The 25,299-nt window shown below is 38.0% G+C and overlaps 1 protein-coding gene across 1 annotated transcript in view; it reads left to right on the forward strand.

The window, feature by feature from the left end:
- Nucleotides 1-10,312, forward strand: part of SYNE1 (spectrin repeat containing nuclear envelope protein 1) — a 199,047-nt gene extending 188,735 nt beyond the window's left edge. Inside the window, exons 106-112 of the mRNA XM_086625933.1 lie at nt 538-714; nt 2,436-2,591; nt 6,219-6,374; nt 7,106-7,276; nt 8,553-8,686; nt 10,035-10,239; nt 10,298-10,312. Of these exons, the coding sequence (XP_086482059.1) occupies nt 538-714; nt 2,436-2,591; nt 6,219-6,374; nt 7,106-7,276; nt 8,553-8,686; nt 10,035-10,239; nt 10,298-10,312 (1,014 nt within the window). The remainder of the gene's footprint in view (nt 1-537; nt 715-2,435; nt 2,592-6,218; nt 6,375-7,105; nt 7,277-8,552; nt 8,687-10,034; nt 10,240-10,297) is intronic.
- Nucleotides 10,313-25,299: the final 14,987 nt, after the last annotated feature.

The raw sequence follows: 25,299 nt of genomic DNA on the forward strand, positions 1-25,299 counted from the left end.
TTGAGGAGTATAGATATAACACAATTTCACTTATTTAACTAGATCAGTGACACTCTTATAATAGATCTACACACAATTACTTTCTTCTCTATGTCAGATTTATTTCACTAGTCTCCTGAAAAATCACTTTATTTCTCGACTATTATTCTTCTTTGTATGTAAGAACATTTTCCATTGTATCTGGTTTTGTATTAAAAAATTTTGAGACTAAATAAAGTGAAAAAAATAATATACACCCAGTTTTTCTTCAGTCTGATCCTTGAGACCAATATCAATGCATTTACAGATTTCAATATTTTTTTTGAGTGAGGAGTGGGGGAAGGCAGATTCTTTCTTTCAAAGGCAGTGTATTGCTACTTTGTTTCGCGATATTTAGGGAAAAGTAACAATGTTTTTAATTGCTGTTCAGTTGCTAAAAACCTCTTTGCTGAATTGTGGTAAGGTTGTAATTTGTGAACGTTTTTCCTTTGTTTTGCAGGAAGGTGATAAACTACGGTACTTATGTTTTGGGTTTTTTGTTCCCTTCTTTTCTACTAGGGTTTCAAGATAGATTTAAATTGCAAACAATTGACGGTAGACTTTGTGAACCAATCAGTGCTACAAATTAGCAGCCAGGATGTTGAAAGTAAACGTAGCGACAAAACTGATTTTGCAGAGCAGCTCGGAGCAATGAACAGACGTTGGCAGATTCTGCAAGGCCTGGTAACAGAAAAGGTAAAGAAAAAAAACTAGCTGTTCTGTAGCGAACTTTCAAAATACGTAGAACTATAAGATTATAATAATTAGCAGCATCTGCAAGTCATCTAGTCCAACCTCCTGCTCAGATAGAGCTAGCTTTATAGTTAGGTCAGATTGCACAAGGACTTGCTTAGCTGAGTTTTGAAAATCTCCCAAGGACAGATTCCACAATCTCTCTGGACAGCTTCTTCCTGTGCTTTACAACTCTTGTAGGGAACAAGTCTTTGCCTTGTTCCAAATCAGAATTTTCCTTATTGCAACCTGTGACTGTTGTCTCTTCTCTTTTTAACACACATGTCCAAGAATAGTCTGCCTTCATCTTCCCTGTACCTCCCCATAAGGAGTGGGTATCACAACGAGATGCTTCCTTTGCATTCTGTTTCCCAAGTGAAATGAAGCCAGCCTCTCCTTGCATGTCATGTGCTAGAGCCCCCTTACAACCTTAGTGGCCATTCACCAGTTTTTCTATCTCTCCTTTGCACTGGAGGGCCCAAAATGGGTCACAAGTGTCAAGGAGAAGGAAAGAATCACTTGTCTTGGCCTGCTGGGTATGCTCTCAATAATCTAACCCAGAATGCAGTTGGCCTTCATTGGCACAAATACACACTGCTGATTTATTGTATTCAAGTTATTGCCCACCATATCTCCTAGGTCCTTTCCTTCTATCCAGCCTGCTACCAGCCTGTATTGTTACATGAGGTTATTTTGTCCCAGGTGCAGGGCTTTATATTTGTCTTTGCTGGATTTCATGAGGATTGATGAGCCTGTTCCTCTACTGACCCTGAAGATGGATCTTGTAAATGACTGCCAGATAGATATTGAAATGTTTACCACTCTGGTCAGTTCATTTGTTTGTAGACCTCCCATCCAGCCCATGTCTCCTCAGTTTTGCTACCCTTTGGGGTGCCATAGTGAAAGTCTTTCAAAAGACAATGTAAACAGCATCTACTACTCTTCACTGATCCACAGGATCAGTCATATCATTATAGTAGAGGCAATTAGTTAGGTCAGGCAGAATTTGACCTCGGTAGGACCATGCTTGTTCTTCCTCCTTGTTCTTTATGTTTGTGGAAACGCCTTCTGGCAGGATTTGGTGTATAGCCTTTTTCCAGTCACCAGTAACTTCCTCCAACCATCATGACTTTTTAAAGGTGATGGACAGCAGCCTTGAAATGACATTGACACCCTCAGATACATCCTGTCTGGTTCTGTGGGCTTTTATATGTCCAGCTTACTTAAGTAACCCCTGTTCTTTCCTTCTCTACCATAACTAGTATCTCCGTATGCCAAAATTTGTTAAATGGCATGAAGACATGGGAGGTATGAGAAGAGACCTCATCAGTAAGATCAGAGCAAAAAAGCTGCTGTGTAACTCAGACTACTCTGTAGTTTCCCTTGATCTCTGAAAAGAAATCCGCTTTATAAAAATGTTCTGCTAAAGTATTAGCTTATTTCAGTGTGTCATAAAATATTAATGTTATCTCTATATAATTATTTATGGATAATGCACATTTTTTATTATGAACTCTTACAAATAGCAGATATAGTTAAATTTGAACACATATACTGTTTTTTAAATTCTGAAAGTATTGAATTTCGAGAAGGCACTGGTCAGCATTGGTCTTCACTGATTTATTTAGTTGTCTCAATAATAAAGGTAATTGTATGAGGAAGTATATACTCTCATTTCTTTGCAGATACAGCTGTTGGAAAATCTGCAGGAATCCTGGACAGAATATGAAAATAATGTTCAGTGCCTAAAAGCTTGGTTTGAAACCCAAGAGAAGAAGCTAAAACAGCAACAGAAAATTGGAGACCAGGCTTCAGTAGAGAATGCTTTGAAAGATTGTCAGGTAATGTCGTCTTGTAAATAACAATATTCTCTTTCCAACAGTTAGAAACAACACTTGATAGAGCCGTGTTAAATCTTCATTTCAGTGAACTCAGTGACAGAACTCCTCTTTACTTCAGTGAGGGAGAGATTTCATTTTGAAAGTGCAGGCAATTATAAAGGAGGAAGGAACAATAATGTCCCCAAAATGTTTAAAAGCAACTAAAGTTATTATTCTTCTTACATTCTGTATTGAAGCATAGACATTTCCAAGCATGCCAGGCGAACTGAACTAGAAGGCCATCAAAGGAATATGTTTTTATTACTATTTAGCCAGTCTTATGGAACTTGATGTCATGAACAACATGCTAGGCTATTTGGAAACTTTTTTTTTTTTTCTGCTTTATCACTACCTTTTCTTCACCCCTCCTTTTTTTTCCGTTCTTTTTCCACCTGATATTTTCTACCTGACTGTTCAAAGAAAAATGCTAGAATCCAAGGAGGTTTTATGCTTTTATTCAAAATGTGTTAGGAGAATGTGTTAGGAGTCTTTTCTTTTTTTTTTTTTTTTTTTCTCCAAATATTCAACTATCCAGAGAAGAAAATAGTGCTGGACTCCCTTTTGCTTTCAGAAGATTGAAAGAGAATTATGATTACGATGGACAAAGACAGGATGAGGCAAAGCTGAGCTGTGCATAATGCATATAAGTTCAACACCACTTCAGTTTTTCATGTGAAATTCATACAAGGACATACAGCAGTGAATAGGATATCACAGTTGACTCTGAACATCTTACTCTGAATAGCACATATTTAAATAGTTAGAAGTGTGCTTCTGGAGCTGTCAAGCTAGAGTACAAGCTTATAGGTATACAGACAAAACAGATTTTTCTGAATTTATAAACAAGGCCTATACATGGTATCAGGCATGAAATAATTTTTCCTTAAAATTATTTTCCTCTACCAGACACCAAATAATAAGTTTCAGATCAAATGTGTAATTAAACTCTGTCAGGATAGTTGTATGCCCAAAATCTAAGTGTTCTCATCCACGTAAACGGGAGTAAGGAATTGCGTTTATCTTGGTGTGACTGACTTTCCTGCATACATTTAATGAATGGGATGAATATGATCTAGACTTTAAGTCTTCACAAACAGAACAGCTAGGAATCTATTCAAATGAAATGTGTAAGAGAATTTAGTCTATATTCATCAGTATATTAAACCTATCTTTGTTTCTGTAAAGGCAAAGAGTTGGTTAGGCCAGATATGTTAGAAGTAATTTTTTTTCCAAAGTTCTTAACCTAAGTTTTCAAACTGGTTGCAGTGCTTGGTTTCAATTCAAGTGTCTTTATGGTTTCAGCACAATAAGTCCATATGACTGAAGCAAGGGTAATTTGGTGTAGCCTGGCCTAATCGGCAGGCTATTCTTGGCTGGGGTTCAAAGCTAAAGCTGATTTATCGCCTTTATGGTTGCTTTTGATCAGGGAAGTTAGCAACTACACTTGGGGAGTCAGTTATGAATGAAAAGACTTTGATCAGCAGAGAAACAAATTGTTTAAGAAATAACTGTATCAGACACTCCCAGGTATCCAGTTCAACTAGTACAAAAGCTGCAGTTTATTTATTAACTAATGTTAGTTGCTGCATAGTGTCGTATTAATAAGTGAAGGCAACGTTTTTTTCCCATCACAGATCAGAAACACTAATGTGTCTTTAATTCAGTTATGAGTTTAAAATGATGAATAAGAAACCCTTTTTCACAAAGAACCAGAAATATTTGCTATTCTTGGTGTTTGAATTTTTTTCTTGTTTTACATTCTGAATTTTGGACCAACCTTGTACAAACTTCAATGCTTTTTTTAGTGTTAAAATTCACTTTTTGGGAAGTCAAATTTACTACGTACAACTTAGAAGTGTTTGCTTTGTTGTCATCTAGTAAAAAGAAAAGATGTATTACTCCAAGGCTGTAGTCTAGAACAAGGTCATGGCTAGAAGTTTGAAGAAACGTGAAATGGTATAGAAGAAAAGACTAAGAATAAACAGTAAAACAAAAATGCCCTCATATCTGTATATAGACAAAAGTGTGTTGTATGCATGCAGGGATAAATTCTATTAATAGCAAGTGTTTGCAAGAATGGGCAGAATTTTGTTTCAATTACTCACCACTATCTAAAATGTAAAGTCTATTGTAGCAATGATTCACTTGTTGTTTGGATTCATAGGGAATTTTTTGAAAGACATGGGTTTGCAGTTTGCCTGGAGTTTTGTTATGTTGTTTTCTTTCCCTAATGATCCATCTCGCTCAGTAAGGAAAGGCTTGCAAAAAAATAAAATATAACCTGAGATCACAAGATGTACTAATTAATGTAGGGGCATCAGAAGATTGCTCTCACCTCACAGTCTGCTTTCCATATCACACTGACTACTTTATCTCCATACAGGTAAACACAAATTTGTGCTGGTCTGAAGGCTATAAGCCATAATTCCCCACTCTGCTCAGACTCAATGTTTCAGTGCACTACCTGAAGCTACACGGTTTCTGTATGAGTCAGAGCATTGCAGGACTTTCTTGGATCTCCCTGCACTGTGCCATGAAATTATATAGGTAGTTTCCTGGCTAGGAATGAGCTTATGGGAGCGTGCTGTATGACTCTCAGTCGCTCAGTCTTCTTGTCCTCTCTCCATTTTGTAACTTCAATCTCAAGTTATTGAGGCATGAAGAAGATCACAGGCTTTGTGACTAGGGAATGTTACCATACTTCACTTACTGATAAAACCAGCAAACTTTGAATCAGCATTTCCATACCCAATCTAGAGTCATCTTAAGTCAACAACACAGTCAGCACTTGCCTGAAGCAGCAAAACAAGCTGCTAACAATTTGTCCTGTACTCAGCCCTGAACACTTCACTTCTTTTCACGCCAACCATTCATTTTCTTCCCATATTCTTGGGTTAGTGTGTGGGAACATTGAGCAGAGCAAAATGCAATAGAGCTCATTAATGCTTCCCAATGTCATGCAACCTTGAGGAGGCCATAATGAAAATTCCTGCAGTTTGTTGCTTGTTGTCATTGGCTGGACTCCAATGAATTTGTCATCTAGAAAAGGGGAAGGCTCACTGTCTTCAGGCAAGGGATTTTGTGCTGGCCTGGCAAAGGAATAAAGACTCTGCTTCCTGTGGGGAGGCATGGCAAATTGACATCTTTCCCTAGGAAGTCATTTTGTCCTTTTCCTTGGGTGGTAAAATTAAGTTTTTCAGAGGTCTGAGCCAGCTTTGGACTAATTAAAAAGCCCTCTCAGTGATCTAGGACAAACTAAGACACGCAACAATTTTCCCATGTATTTAAACTGCTGTCCTATTTTTAATGAGTTTTGGACTCTTACATGAGAACAGAAGATTACACAGAAGTTTAATGTAGAGGACATGTTTCTATTTAAATTAAAGACAAACAACTTTAAAGGGAAGATAAATATTAAATAAAATTGCTGATGAGTTATGATTCTCTTGAGAATAAAAAGCCGAAGTATGCAAGTGTGACTTTCCTATTTTTTAAACTAAGGAGCTTATGGACATCTTTTCTATATCAAGGCATTATCTAGCCAATTAAACAAACAAAATTACTAAGATATTTTCTTTTTCTTTTCAGGAATTAGAAGAATCAATAAGAACAAAGGAAAAAGAAGTAGAAAATGTAGAACAGACTGGTCTTTCTTTGATACAGAACAAGACAGAAGAAGTCTCTTCTGCTGTTATGAATACACTGCAAGAAATTAACCACTCCTGGGCCAATTTGGATCACATGGTAAAAGAATCATCAAGGGGCCAATTATAGCTCCAGAAATATGGCATGGAGGACATAGAGAATTAGCAGTTTGCAGCTAGTGGATTTCTTCTGTATGTTAAGGGAAGAGATTCTGAATTGTGTCTGGGTTTTCATCCATCCCCAAGTTTGTGTGTCTACTCCACATAAAATGGGTGTAATATTTCCTATTTCAGGGATGCTTTTAATTCTTGTAATTGAAGCTTTTTAGATGCTTCCTGATGTTTAGTGGAAAAGTACCAAATTATCTGTAAGAAACTACCTTGTCAAGCATGCAAATCTCCTGGAATAAGGAAGAGATCAGCATTAATTGTCATAATCTAAAACTTCATCAGCATGAGTCCACCTTCTCAGGAGGAAGTGTGTTAGTGCTAGCCTCTCTGCTGACTTTCATAGGCTGATTTGCCTGCCTTAGGGAAATGTGTTTCACAGTCTTAAGCAATTTCTCTTGATTCTGCTTTGGACCAAAGCATAATGGACTTGATGTCTTCTCCATCCCTGCCATCCTAGCTTTATAAAATCAAGCAGAACTTTATGCTGTATCCAGTGTAAGCCCAGCTGATGGCTGTGCAAAATCTTTATTCTCCAACAGGTTTGAGATTAGGCATGTAAAACAAGTAGTAGCTGAGATCAAAAGGAAGGAAATCATTTAAACAAAAACTAAATATCTTGAATCCTTTTTTTTTTTTTTCCCTCTTCCTCCCTCCTCCTAGGTTAGCCAACTGAAGATATTGTTGCAATCTGTTCTTGATCAGTGGAGCATTTACAAAGTGGCTTATGAAGAACTGAATAGCTACCTGACAGAAGCCAGATATTCTTTGTCCCGTTTTTATCTTCTTACTGGTTCTTTGGAAGCAGTGAAAGCCCAAGTTGATAACCTTCAGGTGAAAAGAATACTATGCCTCTTGACATACTAAGGATGGGTTCAAGGATTAGTTTTATCCTTACAGCATGGATGAAGATTACTATGCATTTTGGTTCATAAGAAATGGAAGTACAGGCATACTGGCACATTAAAATCACATGACATTGAGAAAGCACATTATCTAATAGCCATTGCATTTTTCATTTTGCAGAAAAATAAAATGAGGATAGATGTTTTCTTTTTAGATTTTTGATGGTTTTTAAATTTTGAGCCGTACTGTCAAATCCTTAAAAGTTTTTTAATCGTGCTAGTGACCTCTAGAAAAGAAAAGTCTCTCACTCTGAATCATTAGGCTTCTGAGCTTCTGGAGTGTTGAGATCATGTTTTAACCCCACCCACTTCCCCCCAACCCTGTGGTTGCAGTAGATTGAAGATCAAAGAAGATAATGTTCCAAAAGCTGAGATACTCGCATGTTCAAGTGATTTTCCACTGTAAGAAAAGCATAAAATACAATGACACTCCTGTTATAAAATTATAAATTAATGTTAATTGAAATAAAATAATGTGATTTGAAGTCCAAACATATATGAAACCAAATGCCCTAACCGTGAACAGCACTTTTCAAACCAAGATTTAAATGGCATCCATTCATGCGCTTTATAGCAACTCTTCTAGGATTTCATTTTTCACGTCAGAAAGGAGAGAGGTACAGAAAATTACTTTTTTTGCTAATTAAGATTTTGACTCTACTGTTTAATCAGGTTGAGATTTGCTGGGCTGTTCAAATGATAATAATATGCATAAAAATATTTAAGGTTAAAAAAAAAAAGGGGAACATTTTCCCTGTGAGCAGTGCTTCAGACTGATAAATGAAAGAGCAAGAACCTTATTTTCAGAATGAGGCTTTTCTAATGCTGTTACTTTTTTAATCTTGTTCTAAACAGGAAAATGTTAAATGTTTATTTTCTTCCATCAGTTAAGTTTTTATTTCTGAAGCAATTCCATGTACTTACTCCTTCTGTGCAAGAGTGCTTGTTTAAAATCTCTTTTACAAAAAGTTTTTCACATTTTGCTAAAATATTAAGTTACAATTTACTTTTTGCTGCACCTTGATATTGAATCAAATGAATCTAGCAAGTTTTTATATTAAACAACCTTCTATTTAGATGAAACACACATGAAATCAAGTTTCGCATTAATAACTTCTATGATATAATTGATACATACTATTTTGAAATGTTTCTACATCGTGCAATTGTAATGTATTTTGTTGTTGTTCTTCTGTCTGTTTTAGAGTCTTCAAGATGAATTGGAAAAGCAAGAAAATAGCTTACAGAAATTTGGTTCTGTGACCAATCAGTTGTTGAAAGAATGTCACTCACCAGTGACTGAAACACTTACCAACACTTTGAAAGAAGTGAATGTGAGGTAGAGAAAATGTCTGTGTGTTGAACTTTACTTTCAGTGGTAAATTTGCATTTATTCATTGACTCAGTTTTTCTTCTTTTTTGTTTTTTATTTTGCTATTTTTTTTTTTTGGAGGCTTTAGGGGAACGGACAGGTTTATTCCTTTCACCAAGGACTGGAGCAGAACTGTCTTTTTTACTACTACTAATAGATGAAACATTATTTTCTACAGCAAAGCACTCAGACATTACTGTCAGTAGCTTTGCTCTATGCATGGCTGCCAACCACCAGGATTCATAAATACTGTGCTGGAAAATAATACTGCACTTAAAATTCTAGAATCCTGCCTGAAAATTTTGTTTGCTAAGCACACACCAGGTTCAGATTGTTATTTCTAGTTGTAGGAAGGCCATGATTGGCAAGAAGGTCTAAGCCTTCACCTTTGAATCTAGGCCAGAAACCATGTAAGGGTTTACCCAGAGAAGCTACAGAAAGGCAGGATCCAAAAGCAAAAACTAATTTGTTTGAAAATCAGGGGTTTTTTGAAAACACAATCATGCCAAATTTATTTTAATCTGTGGTACATCCTGTCCTAGAATCTAGAAGTGGAGGGAGGGATGATCCTCTCCATTTCAAAAAGGATATTCTAGGATTTAACAGTTTCTATGATGAGTGACAGAATTTTCATGTCACCATTTTTATCACATAATAATAATTGAAAAATATTGTGATTTCCTTTAGTGAGGAAATAATGAAGCATTTTGATAAAGACTAGTGCGTTTGAGAAAGTACATGTTTCAGGTTGCCATTTAAGCCAAGAATTTAAATGAAATTTAGATATTTAGTTGGATAAAAAAACATGAAGAGTTTTAATAGGTCTGGGAGTATTTTAGAAAGGACTTACACAGAGCTTTATGACTTTGAATATTCTGTCAGGGTTTGGGAGGAAATTGCAGCAGAAGAAATAGTTTCATATTTACATCTGCTTTGGACCTCAGGCCCTTGCAGGAATTTGGTACTGGCAGTTCATGGTTGGTCGTGGATGCTCTATGCAGTGAACCAAAGCATGCTAAGTGGAAATAGCAGGAGGTTCACTTCAAAAAATGCCCTCCAACTCTGACCTGAAGCATTAATATACAGCATCCCAGATGCAGCACAGATCAGACCTGCTGTGACAGGTCAGAACAGCCTGTCAACATATTTTTTTTGATTCCTTTTTTTTTTTTTTATTCCCCCAAATGTCTATATCTTGATTGCTACCAAATGTCTTAAAAGCCAAAAGGCTATGGGAAACAGCAAAGAGAAAGAGGGGCAGAGATAGTTCTTGTGGACCTCCAGGCCTCGATCATTCATCTAATCTCTTATTCAGGTGGAACAACCTTCTGCAGGAGATCGCAGAGCGGCTGCGTGCCAGTAAGGGCCTCCTTCAGCTGTGGCAGAGGTACAAGGACTGTTACCAGCAGTGCTCTTCCATGGTCCATCAGCGCGAAGACCAGACCAATGAACTCCTGAAGACCGTCACCAGCAAAGACATTGCTGATGATGAAGTTGCTACTTGGATTCAGGACTGCAATGTATGTTCAGTTAAACTATGCACTTTTTCACAGCACTGTGGGCTAAAAATTGCAACAGGCTCTCCTTTACTAATCTATATGTTTAACGTGCTGGAAACTTCCGAACAAACACATTTCTTTTTACTAGGGCAGCTGTCAGGCACAGTAGAAACAGCTTTATGTCTGCTACCCGAACCTCATGAGTTTCTCAGACTTTTCATGTGATCCTTCCATGACTTATTTTGGTGTTGTTTCAGAAGCTTGTATCTGAAGTCATGTCTCTGGAGGAGATGGATAAATTATATCGTTTCATTCCGTCTTGAGTCATTGCTTATTGAAGGGATTCTTGCTTGGGAAAATAGCTCTACCAAATCCATAGAGTTTCTTATAATAGAAAAAACCACAAGATCCTTTGACTATATTTCCACCAGTCAAGGCTGTTCATTTTTTCTGAATGAAAGAGACTGCGTATGTTCTGGGGATGTCTTTATCCTTCCTTATGGAAGGACATCATTCATTCTGAAACTTTGAGATTCTTCTTTTTTTCAAGACTGTATCTCAAGGCAGCAGGATAGTTTATCTCTTATCTGTGGTTACTTTTGATGCTTTTGAGTTTAAGTTAATGTTAAGTGTCATTGACAAAAAAATGAAGGTGTTGTCATAGTGTAAGGAAAACAATTGCAAGGACAAAAACAAACACATTAATGAACTTTTTCAGCATTTGCTGCCATCGTCATCTGGACTGACAATTCAATTGTTAAGTTCAAATAATTTTTTCACGTTCTGATGTCCCATGCTTTAGCCATTATTTTAGGCCATTTACAAAAGTTATTTTTTCATCTCCTCTGGTAATTCATAGTAGGAAAAAAAGGGAGGTCTAGTCAGACCTGAATCAATCCACAGTGAGGGCTGCCGCTGCTTAGGACCAGCATGGCAGTAGATTCTAAGTGGTTTTTTCAACAATTATTGCTTCATGAATAACTTGGGCTTGCTCAAAGATAGCTAAGCAGTCACTTCTTTCTGTTGCTCTGCGCACAGGTACTTCAATATATTTTTTTATTCCGCACATCTTTTTACTTTGCATACAGTGTGAGTAGACACTTTTAAATGCAGTAGTAAAATACAAGCTTTTCATACAGTGGTGGAGTGAGTTCATTTCATTTCGTCTTTAAATCAGGGGAGGATGACATCAGCAGTGTCAGGTTAACTATTCATGTCTTTATTCAATGTGTTGCCACAGGATATACTCACGGATTTGAAGGCAGCACAGGAGTCACTTGTTGTTCTTCGAGAACTGGGAGAGGAGCTAAAAAGCCAGGTGGAGGCTTCAGCAGCAGCAGCTATACAGTCTGATCAGCTTTCTCTGAACCAGAATCTGTCGACTCTAGAGCAGGCCCTCCGCAAGCAGCAGGCTGTACTTCAGGTATGCAGAGAGTGTTTTCAGTCTTCAAATCTGATCATCCTGTGGTACTTAAAAATACATAGATTAGCTAAAATTGCCTGGGGAAAGAGGGTGGTGTTACCTGTTCATCAGCATTTCCTAGGCTTCCCTGGAAGCCAAAGCTGAGATTAGAAAATATGCTCAAGTCCAACATAGAGACCTTGTAAGAATGCCTAAATTCTGGGAAAAGGATAGCGAATCTCATGGGAGAAAGTGTCCATCCGGAATGCAAAGGGCACAATGCTTTCTGTGGACAGCAATAGTGCTAACGGCTGGATCCACAGCTACTGCTCCTTGAAGACAACCTCTCTTGCCAGGTAGTTCTTTGGCAGTAAAACAAATGAGAGCTTCTGAATAATTGTGTTGAATTTATTTTTACAGTTCCTGTCAGTGACCAGACTGACACCAACCATTTGTGTCAAAGCCTATACAGTAGCTGTTGCTATTTGCTTGTGTCACCAGGGACTAAAGAGCATAAAAAAGAGGCAGAATGTGTTCCATGGGAAAGTGTATAGGTGAGAAAGCAACAAAGGTAGTGGCATCTGTTTGGATGACAAGAGGATTTACCCAAGAAATCCAGCATTGTCTAGAATGTGCTTATAACATCACTGTGCTGTGAGGAGACAAAACAAAAGAGAAATTTTTTATTTCAAATTGCAGTAATAGCAACGAGTGGTTCTTTCTGCTGACAATAAATTAAGCAGAGGAGTTATCTTCATAAAAGGAAGTTAAAAAAGGTTGTCTATTTCAAGGCAAGGGAATATTTTTGCACTTTGTTAAGTGTTGCCTTTTTGCTATGATCAAAATTCTTGTGTTCTAACCTAAAACCCCCATTAATTCCACAGCTCGTGAGCAAAGCAGCAGTTACAATTGCTCCTAGCCTATGCAGCTGTTTGCAAATCTGTAATGAGAATAACCAGGAGTGTAATGTTAATATGGACACTATGTGGCCAAAGTTCTTAAACTGTGGGTCCTTTTCTATTCAAGGCTGGAGTGCTGGACTATCAAAACTTTGCCAAGAACCTGCAAGTCCTTGAGGCCTGGATAACAGAAGCGGAAGAAATATTGAAAGGACAGGATCCCAGTCACTCATCTGATCTCTCAGCAATACGGAGTAGGATGGAGGAACTCAAGGTGACTAATAAACATAGAAAGTGTTGATTTCGTTTTATTTTTTAATGTTAGCCTGGTTATTTGTAGTACAGGGTATGCGCAAATATCATACATGCATTCTGTAAGTATTAAAGGACTATCACTCATGCAAAGTGTAAGACTGAGAACTTAGAAGTTTGATGGCAGTCAAGGAGTGATTGTCCATGTTACTTTGCCCCTGAGTAAAGAAGAAAAGAAAAGGCAAACTGTTTAGAAAAAAAAAATAACATCAAATTAAAATGGAAATGGAAATTTTAGCAATTTTTGGAGATTTCCTTTGTCTTGTTTTGTCTTGACTTTTTTTTTTTTAATTTAGGCAATTCCTGTCTCAGTGGTATTTAGTTGAGGGATGAAGTCATCTATTATTTTGAGTATCTTGACATACTAAAGAAACATTCATACTGTGTACAGTGTGATGTCTGCTTGAGCTCTTTTACTCTTTCTTTTTGTGGGGCTTTTCTTTCATCTCCTCTTCTATTAGAGGCCTGACAGGAAGTTGATGAACTTTGCAATCTAAGCTGGTTTTGGGATTTTAATCTTCCACTATTGTTTTGTCAGGATTAACTATGCACATAATTCCACTTTGGGCATGCTAAAAAGTAGGACATTTTCGTAACCTAGTGATTTGGATATTTCTGTACGGCAAAACAAAAACCTAAAACTAAAAAGTTGAATAAGTTCAATGCGAATTTGCGAGCCTAGCATTCAAGCTAAGAAACAAGGAAAAAGGCACACTTTTTGGACAATATAAACATACGACTTCAAACACTAGCCTACTTTTGCAGCTCTGAGAGTTAAACCCCCAATTCAGCAAAACGCTTTAGTGCAATTTGAATTTACTTCTCTGTACATATTTAAACACAAACTTAAGTCTCCTGGACTGGGACAGAGGCTGAAAACTGGAAATGCGATCTTTCCCTGGCGTAGGGATTGTTTGCCACTTGGTGGCAACCAAGGCCATTACGAATTTATGTGAGGGCTAGTTCATAATTTTGCAGTCTACAATAGTGTAATTACTGAACTTCCTAGTTATCACTTTTATTGCTTGTTGCAGAGTCAGATGTTGAAGTTCAGCAGCATGGCCCCGGATTTGGACCGTCTTAATGAGCTGGGTTACCGGCTTCCTCTGAATGATAAAGAAATCAAAAGGATGCAGAACCTGAACAGACACTGGTCTCTGATCTCATCTCAGACTACAGAGAGATTCAGGTGGGGGTAGTTAAAGGTTATTGTATAGTTTGCTTAGATTACAACAGCTAGAAAGTATACCTTTTGCAGAGTATAGAAAACATTACAGATATTTCATTAACCAAAGCTCCTTTCCTTTGGTGTACTTATAAGTAAAGAGCGAAGCCAGTGAGCTGAGATGTTGGTGTTGCCACAAATTAATGGAATTTGAAATGAGGAAGACTGCTACTTTTCAGTGTTGACTAAAGAAATTGAAAGAGGTGGCTGAGTGGGAAAAGCAATACCATCTGATTTAAATTTCTGCTGGAAAAGTTATTGCAAGACACTCTTAACACTGTGTGTGAGAGGAAGAGACCTTACCTGAAGCCATCTATCTATCTTTCTTTCTTTCTTTCAGTAAGCTGCAGTCTTTCTTGCTGCAGCAGCAAACCTTCTTGGAGAAATGTGAGACTTGGATGGATTTATTGGTTCAGACTGAGCAGAAGCTGGCAGCAGAGATTTCGGGAAACTACCAGAGCCTGTTAGAGCAACAGAGGGCACACGAGGCAAGTCATCGTGTGTATTAATGCAACACATACTATTTATACGTAAATGGAATGCATGTTCTTTTGTGGAGTAAGATAATTATACGCCTTGAATTGAATTACATTTTTTTGCACCTTCTGAGAATATCTTAACTTAAAAACAGAAGCATGCAAATATGTCAATAATACCCACTTTGAAGGAGGACTTGATTATCTGTCTGCATTTGTGTATAATGTATCAGTATGCCTCTGAGTGCTTGTCTGCTACACTTAATCTATTTCAGATTGGCTTGTACCAAGGAAGTCAAAGGTTTTTTTGGTCTTCCCATAGAACCTAACTATCCTTATGCAATTTGACCCTTTGTCCTCAGTCTTAACTGGAGAAAATCTCTGTTCTTTCAGTTTATTCTGATTTTGTTTATTTGTTATTAAATTGCCAACATATACAGCATCTCAAGAGCATGTTAAAGGAAGACTTTTCTGTCAAATACTGAGTTATATAACTCATCATGGGGTCTCTATTTGGTAACATTTCCTTGGAGAACAAACTGATTTGATCTTCGCTATGTGCTGGAGTCATTTGTCTGTTTATAACAAATCTAGAACTAGCCCAGCTTTTGCTGCAGGGAAAAACTGATTCAGAGTTTTTACTAGAGGAGGATGCCTTTATGATTCTGCAGTGAAGTCAAGTGGTGCATGTTTTTTCTCCACCCATATTGTTACTGCCAAGAATCCTGGTAAAGATCAAGTAAGACAAGTCAATTTTCATTCCAAAGATCCCATGTGGCCACAGTTTTTCCAGTTCCCACAACTTTTTCAGCTGACCTACCCATAGATTCAGTCCAGATCACAAGGAAAGTCATGTCCTTCCCCTACTCTTACCTTATGTCTCACAGCATACCGTTTGAGAGAATGTCTGATAGAAGAAAGTAATTCACAACTGGTTTTGCTTGCTTTAGCATATAGTTGCTTTAGCATTTAACTGCCTTTACTTTCAAAAATGTCATCCATTTAATTTCCTCTCGGTGCTGCCAGCATTAACTAGACAGTGTGTCTTTCTAAGTTGAGACATCTCAGCTCTTCGAGATTTGAATGTCCAGAAATCGTTACTGTCTAAGTGGATAATTTCCTACTGTTATTGTGTCCAGTCATAGCTATAATTTTTTTGAAAGAGGTTAACGGCAATCTTCTCGCATTCAATTGTCTTGAGATCTCAGCTTAATTCTTTCCTGAAACCTTGACCTGAGCAATTAGCTCAGATGAGTGTTACTCAGGCACTCAAAGATTTTTTTTTTTTTATTAAAACTATGTCATCTTTCAGAATTTAGAGAACTAATATCTCGTTTTCTAAATACTGCAATTCAACCTAAGAAAATGTTGTAAATGGCATCTTATTTTTTTAGCTAAAGCTTTTTGGCTTTTTATATAATCTGGATGTGTTCAGTACTCAACATTCTTTGCACTGCCTCCTGATACTCATGAAGAATTCTCTTCCCCCCCCTCTCAGCTGAAAGAATCAAATCTAAACTTCTTGAGATGAATTTCCAGATTGTTTTGCTTTGTATTTTTGAAGATAATGAGAAAATACTCTGTTTCCACATGCATTCCCAGAATGGATATTGAAATGCCTCCAGCTCTGTTATCAGCTTTCCAGTGATGACTCATAAGTTTGCTGGTGTTTATTCAAAGAGGACCCCAGCTACCTCAGTGGCTCTATTTAGAAATAACTTCCCATTGTAATTTACAAACCAGCAACATGGAGGTGATGCCTTTTTCAGTTATCGTGTACTGACATCTGCATCAGATAAGTCTGTCAGAATGATCTTGTAGTCATTCTTGCATGATTCTCCAGATTGCCATTTGCAAGCCTGGTACATTGCCTGGGACTCTAGCGCAGTGGGAATGCACCGAGACAAGCATTTGAGAAAGTGCTGGCAGGGAAAAGGCAAGTTCCTTGCCAAATTAATTACTGAATTTTTTTCCAATGCACTGGTATTGTGCATTGCAACACTTGCCCTCCTTTCCTCCTCCTTGGAATTCCTATTTCTGTGATTCATGGTGGTCTACATATGAGAAGAAACTGGGGTGGCAAGTGATCCCACATAACAGAGTATCCCTCTCATGTATAGAGACAGTGTATGTGCAGAGAGCAAGTGCACGTTGACAGAAATGTCTCAGCTTTTGGGTAGAGCTTGCATACCTCCTCTTCAAGTAGAGTCCCTCATGCTTCATAAGCTTTTTGTTTCACGTGTCCTCTTTAAAAAATACTAAAATTGTCACTTTTGAGGCGTTTGGTTTTGTTGGGTTTTGGTGTGTGTTTGGTTTTTTTTAACGAGTTATGTTCTATTTAGCCTCAATCTGTCAACAATGCTGATAGATGCTGCTGCCTCCTGTGCTTCAGCCATGACCCTGACTTTACAGAAATAGATATGACTGGAAGTCAAATTTCTGCCTTCTTGCTCAGCTTTCTGAAATTCTCAACCCCGCAGTACTGTAGTTTTGTTCATGAGATAATAGGGCAATTAGTTTCCATCTGGTTCAGCCTCAGTCATTCATAAGAGCCAAGGTATTCAAAGAACACTATCAAATACTTCTACAAGGAAATTAGACAACACTGTTTCTTTCTATGGGAAAATTATGACCTGGGTAACATTTTCAAAATTTGCTCAGCGATTGTGGAGGTGCCAGTGGGTATTTTGTGGACAGTTTTAGATGCAGGGATTGGTACATCACAATTTGAGCTGGTGGGAAGCCATATAACAGAGGTGTCATTTGGATTTGAAGAATAGCAGCTGTCTGTGAACTTCTATCAACTGCAAATGCCATCACTAAAAAAAGAAAAAAAAAGAAAAAAAAGAAAAACTCAAGCCAGTGTACTGTATACTTTGTCTTTTAATCTCTCTGAAAACCTTTTGAACAGGGAGAGGGTCCATTCCTGAGCTGATGCTTGGATGTACCTTCATCAACATAAGACTGCTCCTGAACAACCTATCTAGAGACATGGTCCATTACTAAAAGAAAAGAGATTTTTAAAAATGAATTTAAGTAGCATATATTTAAGTCATCTTTGCTTAAGTAGTACATACATAATTTTTTGTCTTAAGTAATATGTAATAAGGGAGTTTTAAAAACATTGAAAGTTTATTGTGACTGATGGGGTAAGTTGAAAATATATTGGAAAAATTGGAAGTGGAAAATTAATTTCTAGCTCCTACACATGGCTGACCATTTCTTTTAAAGTTCTATTGGCAGTGTAAAATTTGATTGTATATCGTTATCACACACAAGCTGTGCATAAATTCAATTTAACAAAGCAAGGGACTATAGTATTCTTGAATATGTCAGAAAATGAAAAGTGCCCTTTCTGTCCATGCAATAAATACCCTGCTGGATTTTGTTGTAAATAATAGTGCCAATAGCACAATTGTACTCAGAGACATAAAACCTAGCTCCTGTGATATTATTTAGCTTTTTAATAGTTTTTTGTTAAATCTCAAGGAACTAATAATAGTTACTAGCAGCAAGTAACTCCAGCAATGAGATTTTTAATGTGTTTCTATTTAAGTTCATGACAAAACTCCCATTGACTTACTTTGAAATGAGATTAAATATATGAAAATTCATTTTTACTAGTGCATACAGACAGAATTAAAATGTAAGATCTTGTTTTAACCTCCTTGTCTCCTATGCAACAGCTATTCCAGGCAGAGATGTTCAGCCGCCAGCAGATTTTGCATTCAATAATCTCTGATGGGCAGCACCTCCTAGAACAAGGACAGGTGGATGACAGGTAGACATTCCTGTGTTCTTGCTGCTGCTGGTTACGTGAAATGATACTTAAACTAGTGGGGAACCTCCAAACAGAGAAGATAGCAGATGTCAGTGTTCAGATCATGCTCTTCTGAGGTAGAAGTTACTATCGCCGCAGTTAAACTATTAATTAGCCAGTTCTTAAATAAGACAGTGTTAGGATGCTAGGGGGTATGTGACTGGATTTGAGAATGCAACAGCTTGGAGGCTGCTTCTCTGACAAAGATTTGTCTTCGATTACCAAGCAGGTTACATGTATGTATATTTTGATGTACTTTCAAAATATCGCTTGCACCAAAGGAGCCTGCAGTGACAGATTTAGTGAGTTACGCTTGATTTATGACAGCTGGGGATTTGCTCCTACCAAGAGAATCCTCTAATGCCATTTAACACCTGCAGCCTAAATGGAGTGGAACAGGAATTCATTGGTATCTGAGATTTTGTTTTAAATACTTGTGATCAAATGATTGAAACTCATTGAAATCCCAGTGGCTTCACACTTGTGCATATGCTTTGACTTTGCTAAGGGTATCATGGTTCTAGTATAATACAAACTGCTTACTGGGATGTGAGAATTTTGTTAATGCTGTGTATATCTTACGTCTGCTTTGAACTCAGTAGTAAATCTGGGAGTAAATTGTGAAATCTCCATGATTTACTATGGATTTGGCTAATCCAAACTGGCAAAACCTGTAGGTTTTCATTGTATATTTCTGGGGAGAATGTAGAAGAGTTTTGTTTGTTAAAAGTCTGGGTTTTTTAAGATCTCAATTATTGGAGCCCATTGATTCTTCTAGTACATGAAGTGTGAAGTTCTTATCCTCTGTGATCTATCATGAGACCTCAGTACTTTTCTCTTAGTGTTTCATAATTGGCAGCCAGAAAACATCTTCCCTTTCTCTTCTGTTTATTTCATTAAACAAATAGATCAAAGCGTGAAGGTTACTATGTATTTTTATTTATCTATTTATAATAGGGATGAATTTAATCTGAAGCTAACTCTTCTAAGTAATCAATGGCAAGGAGTAATTCACCGGGCACAGCAGAGGAGGGGGATCATTGACAGTCAGATTCGCCAGTGGCAACGCTATAGGGAGATGGCAGAGAAGCTGCGCAAGTGGCTGGTGGAAATATCCTGTCAGCCCGTGAGTGGGCTGGGCAACGTTCCTATCCCATTGCAGCAAGCCAGAGCACTACTGGATGAAGTGCAGGTATGTCCAGTGTATTTGAAGAAAGAGGAAAAAAATCCCCACCTTTTTGACATCATTTCAAACATTCTTAAAAGCATTATTAGATTCAGACTATCTGCTTTACAGAAAGCAATAATGGATGTTAGTTCTTCTTTGGAACTGACATAGCCTCAGAAGCAGCAGTGTGATGGAAACGAAGTTGGAGTTCATAAACATGCAATGGAAAACTTACCGGGCCCTCTCCCTTCAGCCTTGTTTGCTTCTGGTTTTGCTTTGTAGCTAACGTCACATTGAAACTGTCTTTAAAAAAAAACAGTGATGTCCTGTTTGAGGAATGTATTCCAGCTAACAAAAAAGAATACCTTCAACATCCATCTTCACATGAGGTTGACAATATGTATTTAGCAGCTTGGTGTCTTCAAGCTTTATGGCTGGAAGGTACACATGCTAAAGCTTATAAGCATAGTAGGCTCTTGGAGGAACTATTTGTCTTTAAGAGCAATTGAGATACTGATATTAATGGGAAGAGAGAAGTCTTCCATGTCTTTATCTACTTGGAGAAATTTTCTAAAGGTCTGCTTCAGTAAATGATTGTGAAAAGGTTAGGGTAAAGCATTTGAGCAGTAGCTCATGCTTAAGCCAAAGTATGCAATCAATTAAAAGTGAATTGATAAAGTATGGGCTTGAGAGTGAATTATACTAAATTGCTAATTATGATTAAAAAGACAAAGCTGACAGAAAGCCGTTAATATTTTCAGCTTAAAGAGAAAGTTCTCCTAAGGCAGCAAGGCAGTTATATCCTTACTGTGGAGGCTGGGAAGCAACTGCTGCTCTCTGCTGACAGTGGAGCTGAGGCAACTCTGCAAACAGAGCTTACTGAAATTCAGGAGCGCTGGAAGATAGCTAGTACGCAACTGGAGCAACAAAAGAAACAGCTTGCTTTACTACTGAAAGTAAGTGTGTGATTTCTTCTGTACTTCTTCAGCATGTTCATGGTTTCTCACTGTTAACCCTGTTGAAGAAAAGTGTTCTCAAGGGATAAGCACAAATATAGACATTGCATATATACTACGTGAGCTCGTGATTTCATTTCACCACCTCTGAAATTAGGAGAGGTGATACTTCACAGTAGGCTTGTATGTTAGTTGATATCTTTTAACTGATATTTCCAGAACACTACCAAAAAACCGTATTCCTACCAGCCCTATTTTCAACATAGAGCAAAAAAGTAGTATTTTATTTTGCACAAAGCTGGTTAGTTTTTATACATACTGTATTGAAAATTACATCTGCCTTATTCCCTCTACATGCCACTGTAAAGATCTAGCTAGCCATGTAGTAGTCTGTGTTTTCTTCCAGTGTCTTGAGTATTTGCTAGTTTATCTAAACTTCTGTGACCTTGGAGGAGGAAGCATGGAACTTTATTTTGATATTGTCATGGTTTAACTAACCAGCAGCCATTCCGGACACTGCTAACCGCACTTCTAACTGCACTTCAAGTACTGAAGATGGCAGACTGGAACTTAAATTTGGTCTGTTTTCCCCTTTTACTCATTCTAGGGAGGATAATGAAAATTGGACTTGTGTATATTAATAATAGAGCAAGTGCTTTTAGAATAGTTTCAGAGATCTAATAGAATTACAAAATTATAGACACTTCAGTTTGGTTTGTAAATAGCAAGAAGCAATGCAGTGCAAGAAAGTGAAATATTATTTTGGAAAAGTTCAGATAAGTAATTTTTTTTGCTATTTCAAGCCTTATTCCTCCTACCTCAACTTCTAGTGGGAGAATTATCTCAGGAAGTTTTAGTCATGAAGGCTATTATCTAGGGTAACTAAAGGTTCTGTGGCATTTTGACTCAATGAAAATATGGAATTTGATGCTTGAAGGTGAGGAAGTAGGAAAAATTGTATAAATCATCTCATACATTTCAAGCCTTCATCACATTATGCTATCTTGGTCTTAAATAGGTGACTTTTTAGTGGTCTTCTGACCAAATTGGAAGCACAGTGTATATTCGAGAAGAATATGTGTTGCATTAAGAACATCACAGACTATTGTCATGTAAGGTCATATTACTTACTAAGGAGAGAAGGAAGAAGACACTAAAGAGAGGGATTTTTTTGCAAGACCTATGATTTGTAATTCTCTATCCTTAAGATGATCCTAAAATATTGGCATAGATTGGAAACAAATGGAAGGAGAGAAATACAGAGGCAGTGGTAGGAGATTATCTTGAAACAGAAGACTAAGAAAAACAAGTTCCATATTTTCTGATATTACACAACTGGCATTCTTTATGGGTTGACTGTCTTATTAGAGATCTTTCTGCCTGTGAGTATCTTCTTAATAGCTTTTAACAAGCAGGTGATGCAGGTAAATCCATACTGTCATATGACGATTGGTATGGTTTGATTAAACTGGACACATTTAAAATTCTGGAAAGTATACAAACATTAAAGCTGAGTGTAGCTGCTAGAATCGTAATTTACAGGAGATACTGTAGGTACCTCAATGTGACCTGAATTTGCAATATTCCCAACCACTTTTTTTTTTTTTCCTGGAGATTGATGTACCTGAATGGAAATTTTGTCAAAGAACAGTGACTTCTTAAACACAGGTGTTCAAGAAAGGAAGTGGAAAATCGTTTTGGGAGGGAGAAGCTTTTCTGAAAGGATGGAGTCGGATCTAGACAACATTGTAGTAATAGGAAACTTTGACTGTAGTAATAGGAGACTGTTTTTCTACTAGCAGAGACTTACAAAAAAATGAACACAGTTGTACACATGACTCAAGTTCTGAGACTGTATTATTTAGAGGGTAATTTCAGGATACGTTATTATGAAAAAGTTCAGTGGTTAGTTAGGCAAATCAACTGACATAAGTATAATCCAGATCTGAATTGAAGTCTGATAAACATTCTGCCTTCAGGACTGGGAAAAATCTGAAAAGGGCATAGGAGACTCTCTGGAGAAGCTAAGATCATTCAAAAAAAATCTTTCTCAACCTTTGCCAGAACACCATGACGAGTTGCATGCAGAGCAGATTCGTTGCAAGGTAATGCACTTGTTCTCTGTTGACTGTTGTCTCATCTCTGCATGCCTTTGTGCAGTAACCTCTTCCATTGGTAATAGGCTTCACGTGACTGACTGTGCAAAGCAGTCAGCCATCCTGTGACAAGAAACTATCCATGTAACATTTGGATAGCATAGTACCTGAGTGATCTCAGAATAATGCAAATCCTGCAGGGTAAATATAGATCTGATCAAAGTGAGACAGAACAGGGTCTGAAAAGTACTGTAGAAGTGCTAAATACTGGTATGTTTTTATTATAAAAATTCTAGCTTCAAATTGAAACTCATGGTATTTAAATCATTGGTTTAGTGCTTTATATTGGAGGTGAGATTACTGTGGGGGGTCTTAGATAACACTTTTATGCTATATTCTTTGCAGTTTAGAAATGGATTACAACTCAAAAATATTTTCAATACAGAGAAGTCTAAACTAATACTTGGAATTCTCAAATATCTTTGAACTTCAGAGAGATTTGAGTAGTATATTAGTTTGTGACTACTTGTTACAAGGCTGACATATCATTCTCTATTGGGGAATTACCTCTCTCATAACTCTGAAAATATTGGTGCATATAGGATTGGTGTTTTCTTTTTGTTTTAGAGGAGTCTGAAACAGTCCACTTGAAATGGTGGGTCTGCTCAGATGTGACTTTTATTTGGTGGGGTAACGATGCCTGTCTTCGTGCTTCATCAACACATTCAAATTTCTATTTGTTAGCAAACTGGTCCTTTTTCCTTGTGCACTTCTTTTAAGGAGTTAGAGAATGCTGTGGAAGGATGGACAGAAGACCTTGCACACCTCTCTCTGCTGAAGGAGACCCTGTCTACATATATCAGTGCCGATGATATCTCAATCCTCAGTGAGCGCATAGAGCTTCTGCACAGGCAGTGGGAGGAGCTGTGCCATCAGGCAAGTATAGTACTGTGGTGGATTGACCCTGGCTTGATACCACAAGCCCACTAAAGCTGCTCTGTCACTCCCCCTCCTCAGCTGGACAGAGGAAAGAAAATATGATGAAAGGCTTGTGAGTCAAGATAGGGACAGGGAGGGATCATTCACCAGTTACTGTCACAGGCGAAAGAGATTTTAATTGGGGAAAAATTAATTTAACTTATTACCGATCAAATCAGAGTCGGTTAATGAGAAATAAAACCAAATCTTAAAAACACCTTCGTCCCACCCCTCCCTTCTTCTCGGCTCAACTTTGCTCCCAGTTTCTCTATCTTCTTCCCCTCTAGCGGCACAGGGGAGATGGGTTATTGGGGGGGTTGTGGTCAGTTCATTACACGTTGTTTTTGCTGCTCCTTCATCCTCAGAGGGAGGATTCCTCACACACTTCCCCTGCTCTAGCGTGGGGTCCCTCCCATGGGAGACAGTCCTTCATGAACTTCTCCGACATGAGTCCTTCCCATGAGCTACAGCTCTTTATGAACTGCTCCAATGTGAGTCTCTTCCATGGAATGCAGTCCTTCAGGAAAATACTTCTACAGTGTGGGTCCCCTGTGAGGTCACAAGTCCTGTCAGCAAACCTACTCCAGCATGGACTTTTCTCCCCATGGGTCCACAGGTCCTGCCAGGAGCCTGTGCCAGCATGGGTTCTCCACAGGGTCACAGCCTCCTTCAGGCATCTGCCTGCTCTGGTGTGGGGTCTTCCACAGGTTGCAGGTGGACCTCTGCTCCACCGTTAACCTCCATGGGCTGCAGGGGCACAGCCTGCCTCACTATGGTCTTCACCATGGGCTGCACAGGAATCCCTGCTCCAGAACCTGGAACGCCTCCCCCTCCTTTCTCACTGACCTTGGTGTTTGTGGAGTTGTTTGTCTCAGGTATTCTTACTCCTCTTTCTGGCTGCAAGTGCTGTGTGCACAGCAACTTTTTCCGCTTCTTAAATATATTATCACAGAGGTGCTACTACCGTCACTGATGGGCTCAGAAGTCATACAGTTTGCTGTGCTTTGGCAGAGGAGCTGTGCTCAGGAAGGTTCTCCCCTCCCCGTTCTGCATTACTGTATTGTACTTTCAGTTCTGCTGATAGCTTCTGCTGCTTCAGACGTTGGTGTCTGCATTTCTCTTAGTCTGAAGATGACTTGCTTTGCTGTGAATGAGCTGGAGAGTATTTTTTTGATTTTTCAGGCGCATCATGCTATTAGTGTTTTCTTGCCTCTGTTTTGAATGTTGAAAGCTGAGTAGTGGAGTCTCCTGCACCTAACTTTTCAGATTACCCTAACATTATTTCTGTGGTTCAGTAGAGATTGCAGTGCAGATAAACTAGGGCTAACTTGGAAATAGTTACATCACGTAAGGTACCTGTGAAGGCTTCAAAAACACCCCCGAAATAGGAAAAATGCTTCATGGTTAACAACGCAGAACTTGCTATGAAATAGTTGCGTTTGAAGGAGCCAACATCGACACATCTGAACTACAGTGTAGTCACTGCAGGTATGTTTATGGTAAAGGAGGGAGCAGTGAAGAAGTTTTATCTTAGTTTCGTGTGTACTGAATGTTTCAGGATGTAACTTAGTGCAACACTTTGTTCAACTGCTGCTTATTTCCGGAAAGCTGTATGGAGTTTAGAACCACAAAAGGAAATGTGAGATCATGTGTGTGCCCCTGTTAAACCTGATAGTTAAAGAACGTATCACTTTTGTTTATCAAAAAGTAGATGCAGTCTTCATCTTCTCATGAAATGCTGATATAATG

Source organism: Tauraco erythrolophus, chromosome 2, assembly GCF_009769465.1.
Source record: "Tauraco erythrolophus isolate bTauEry1 chromosome 2, bTauEry1.pri, whole genome shotgun sequence".
In the NCBI taxonomy this organism is placed as follows: domain Eukaryota; kingdom Metazoa; phylum Chordata; class Aves; order Musophagiformes; family Musophagidae; genus Tauraco; species Tauraco erythrolophus.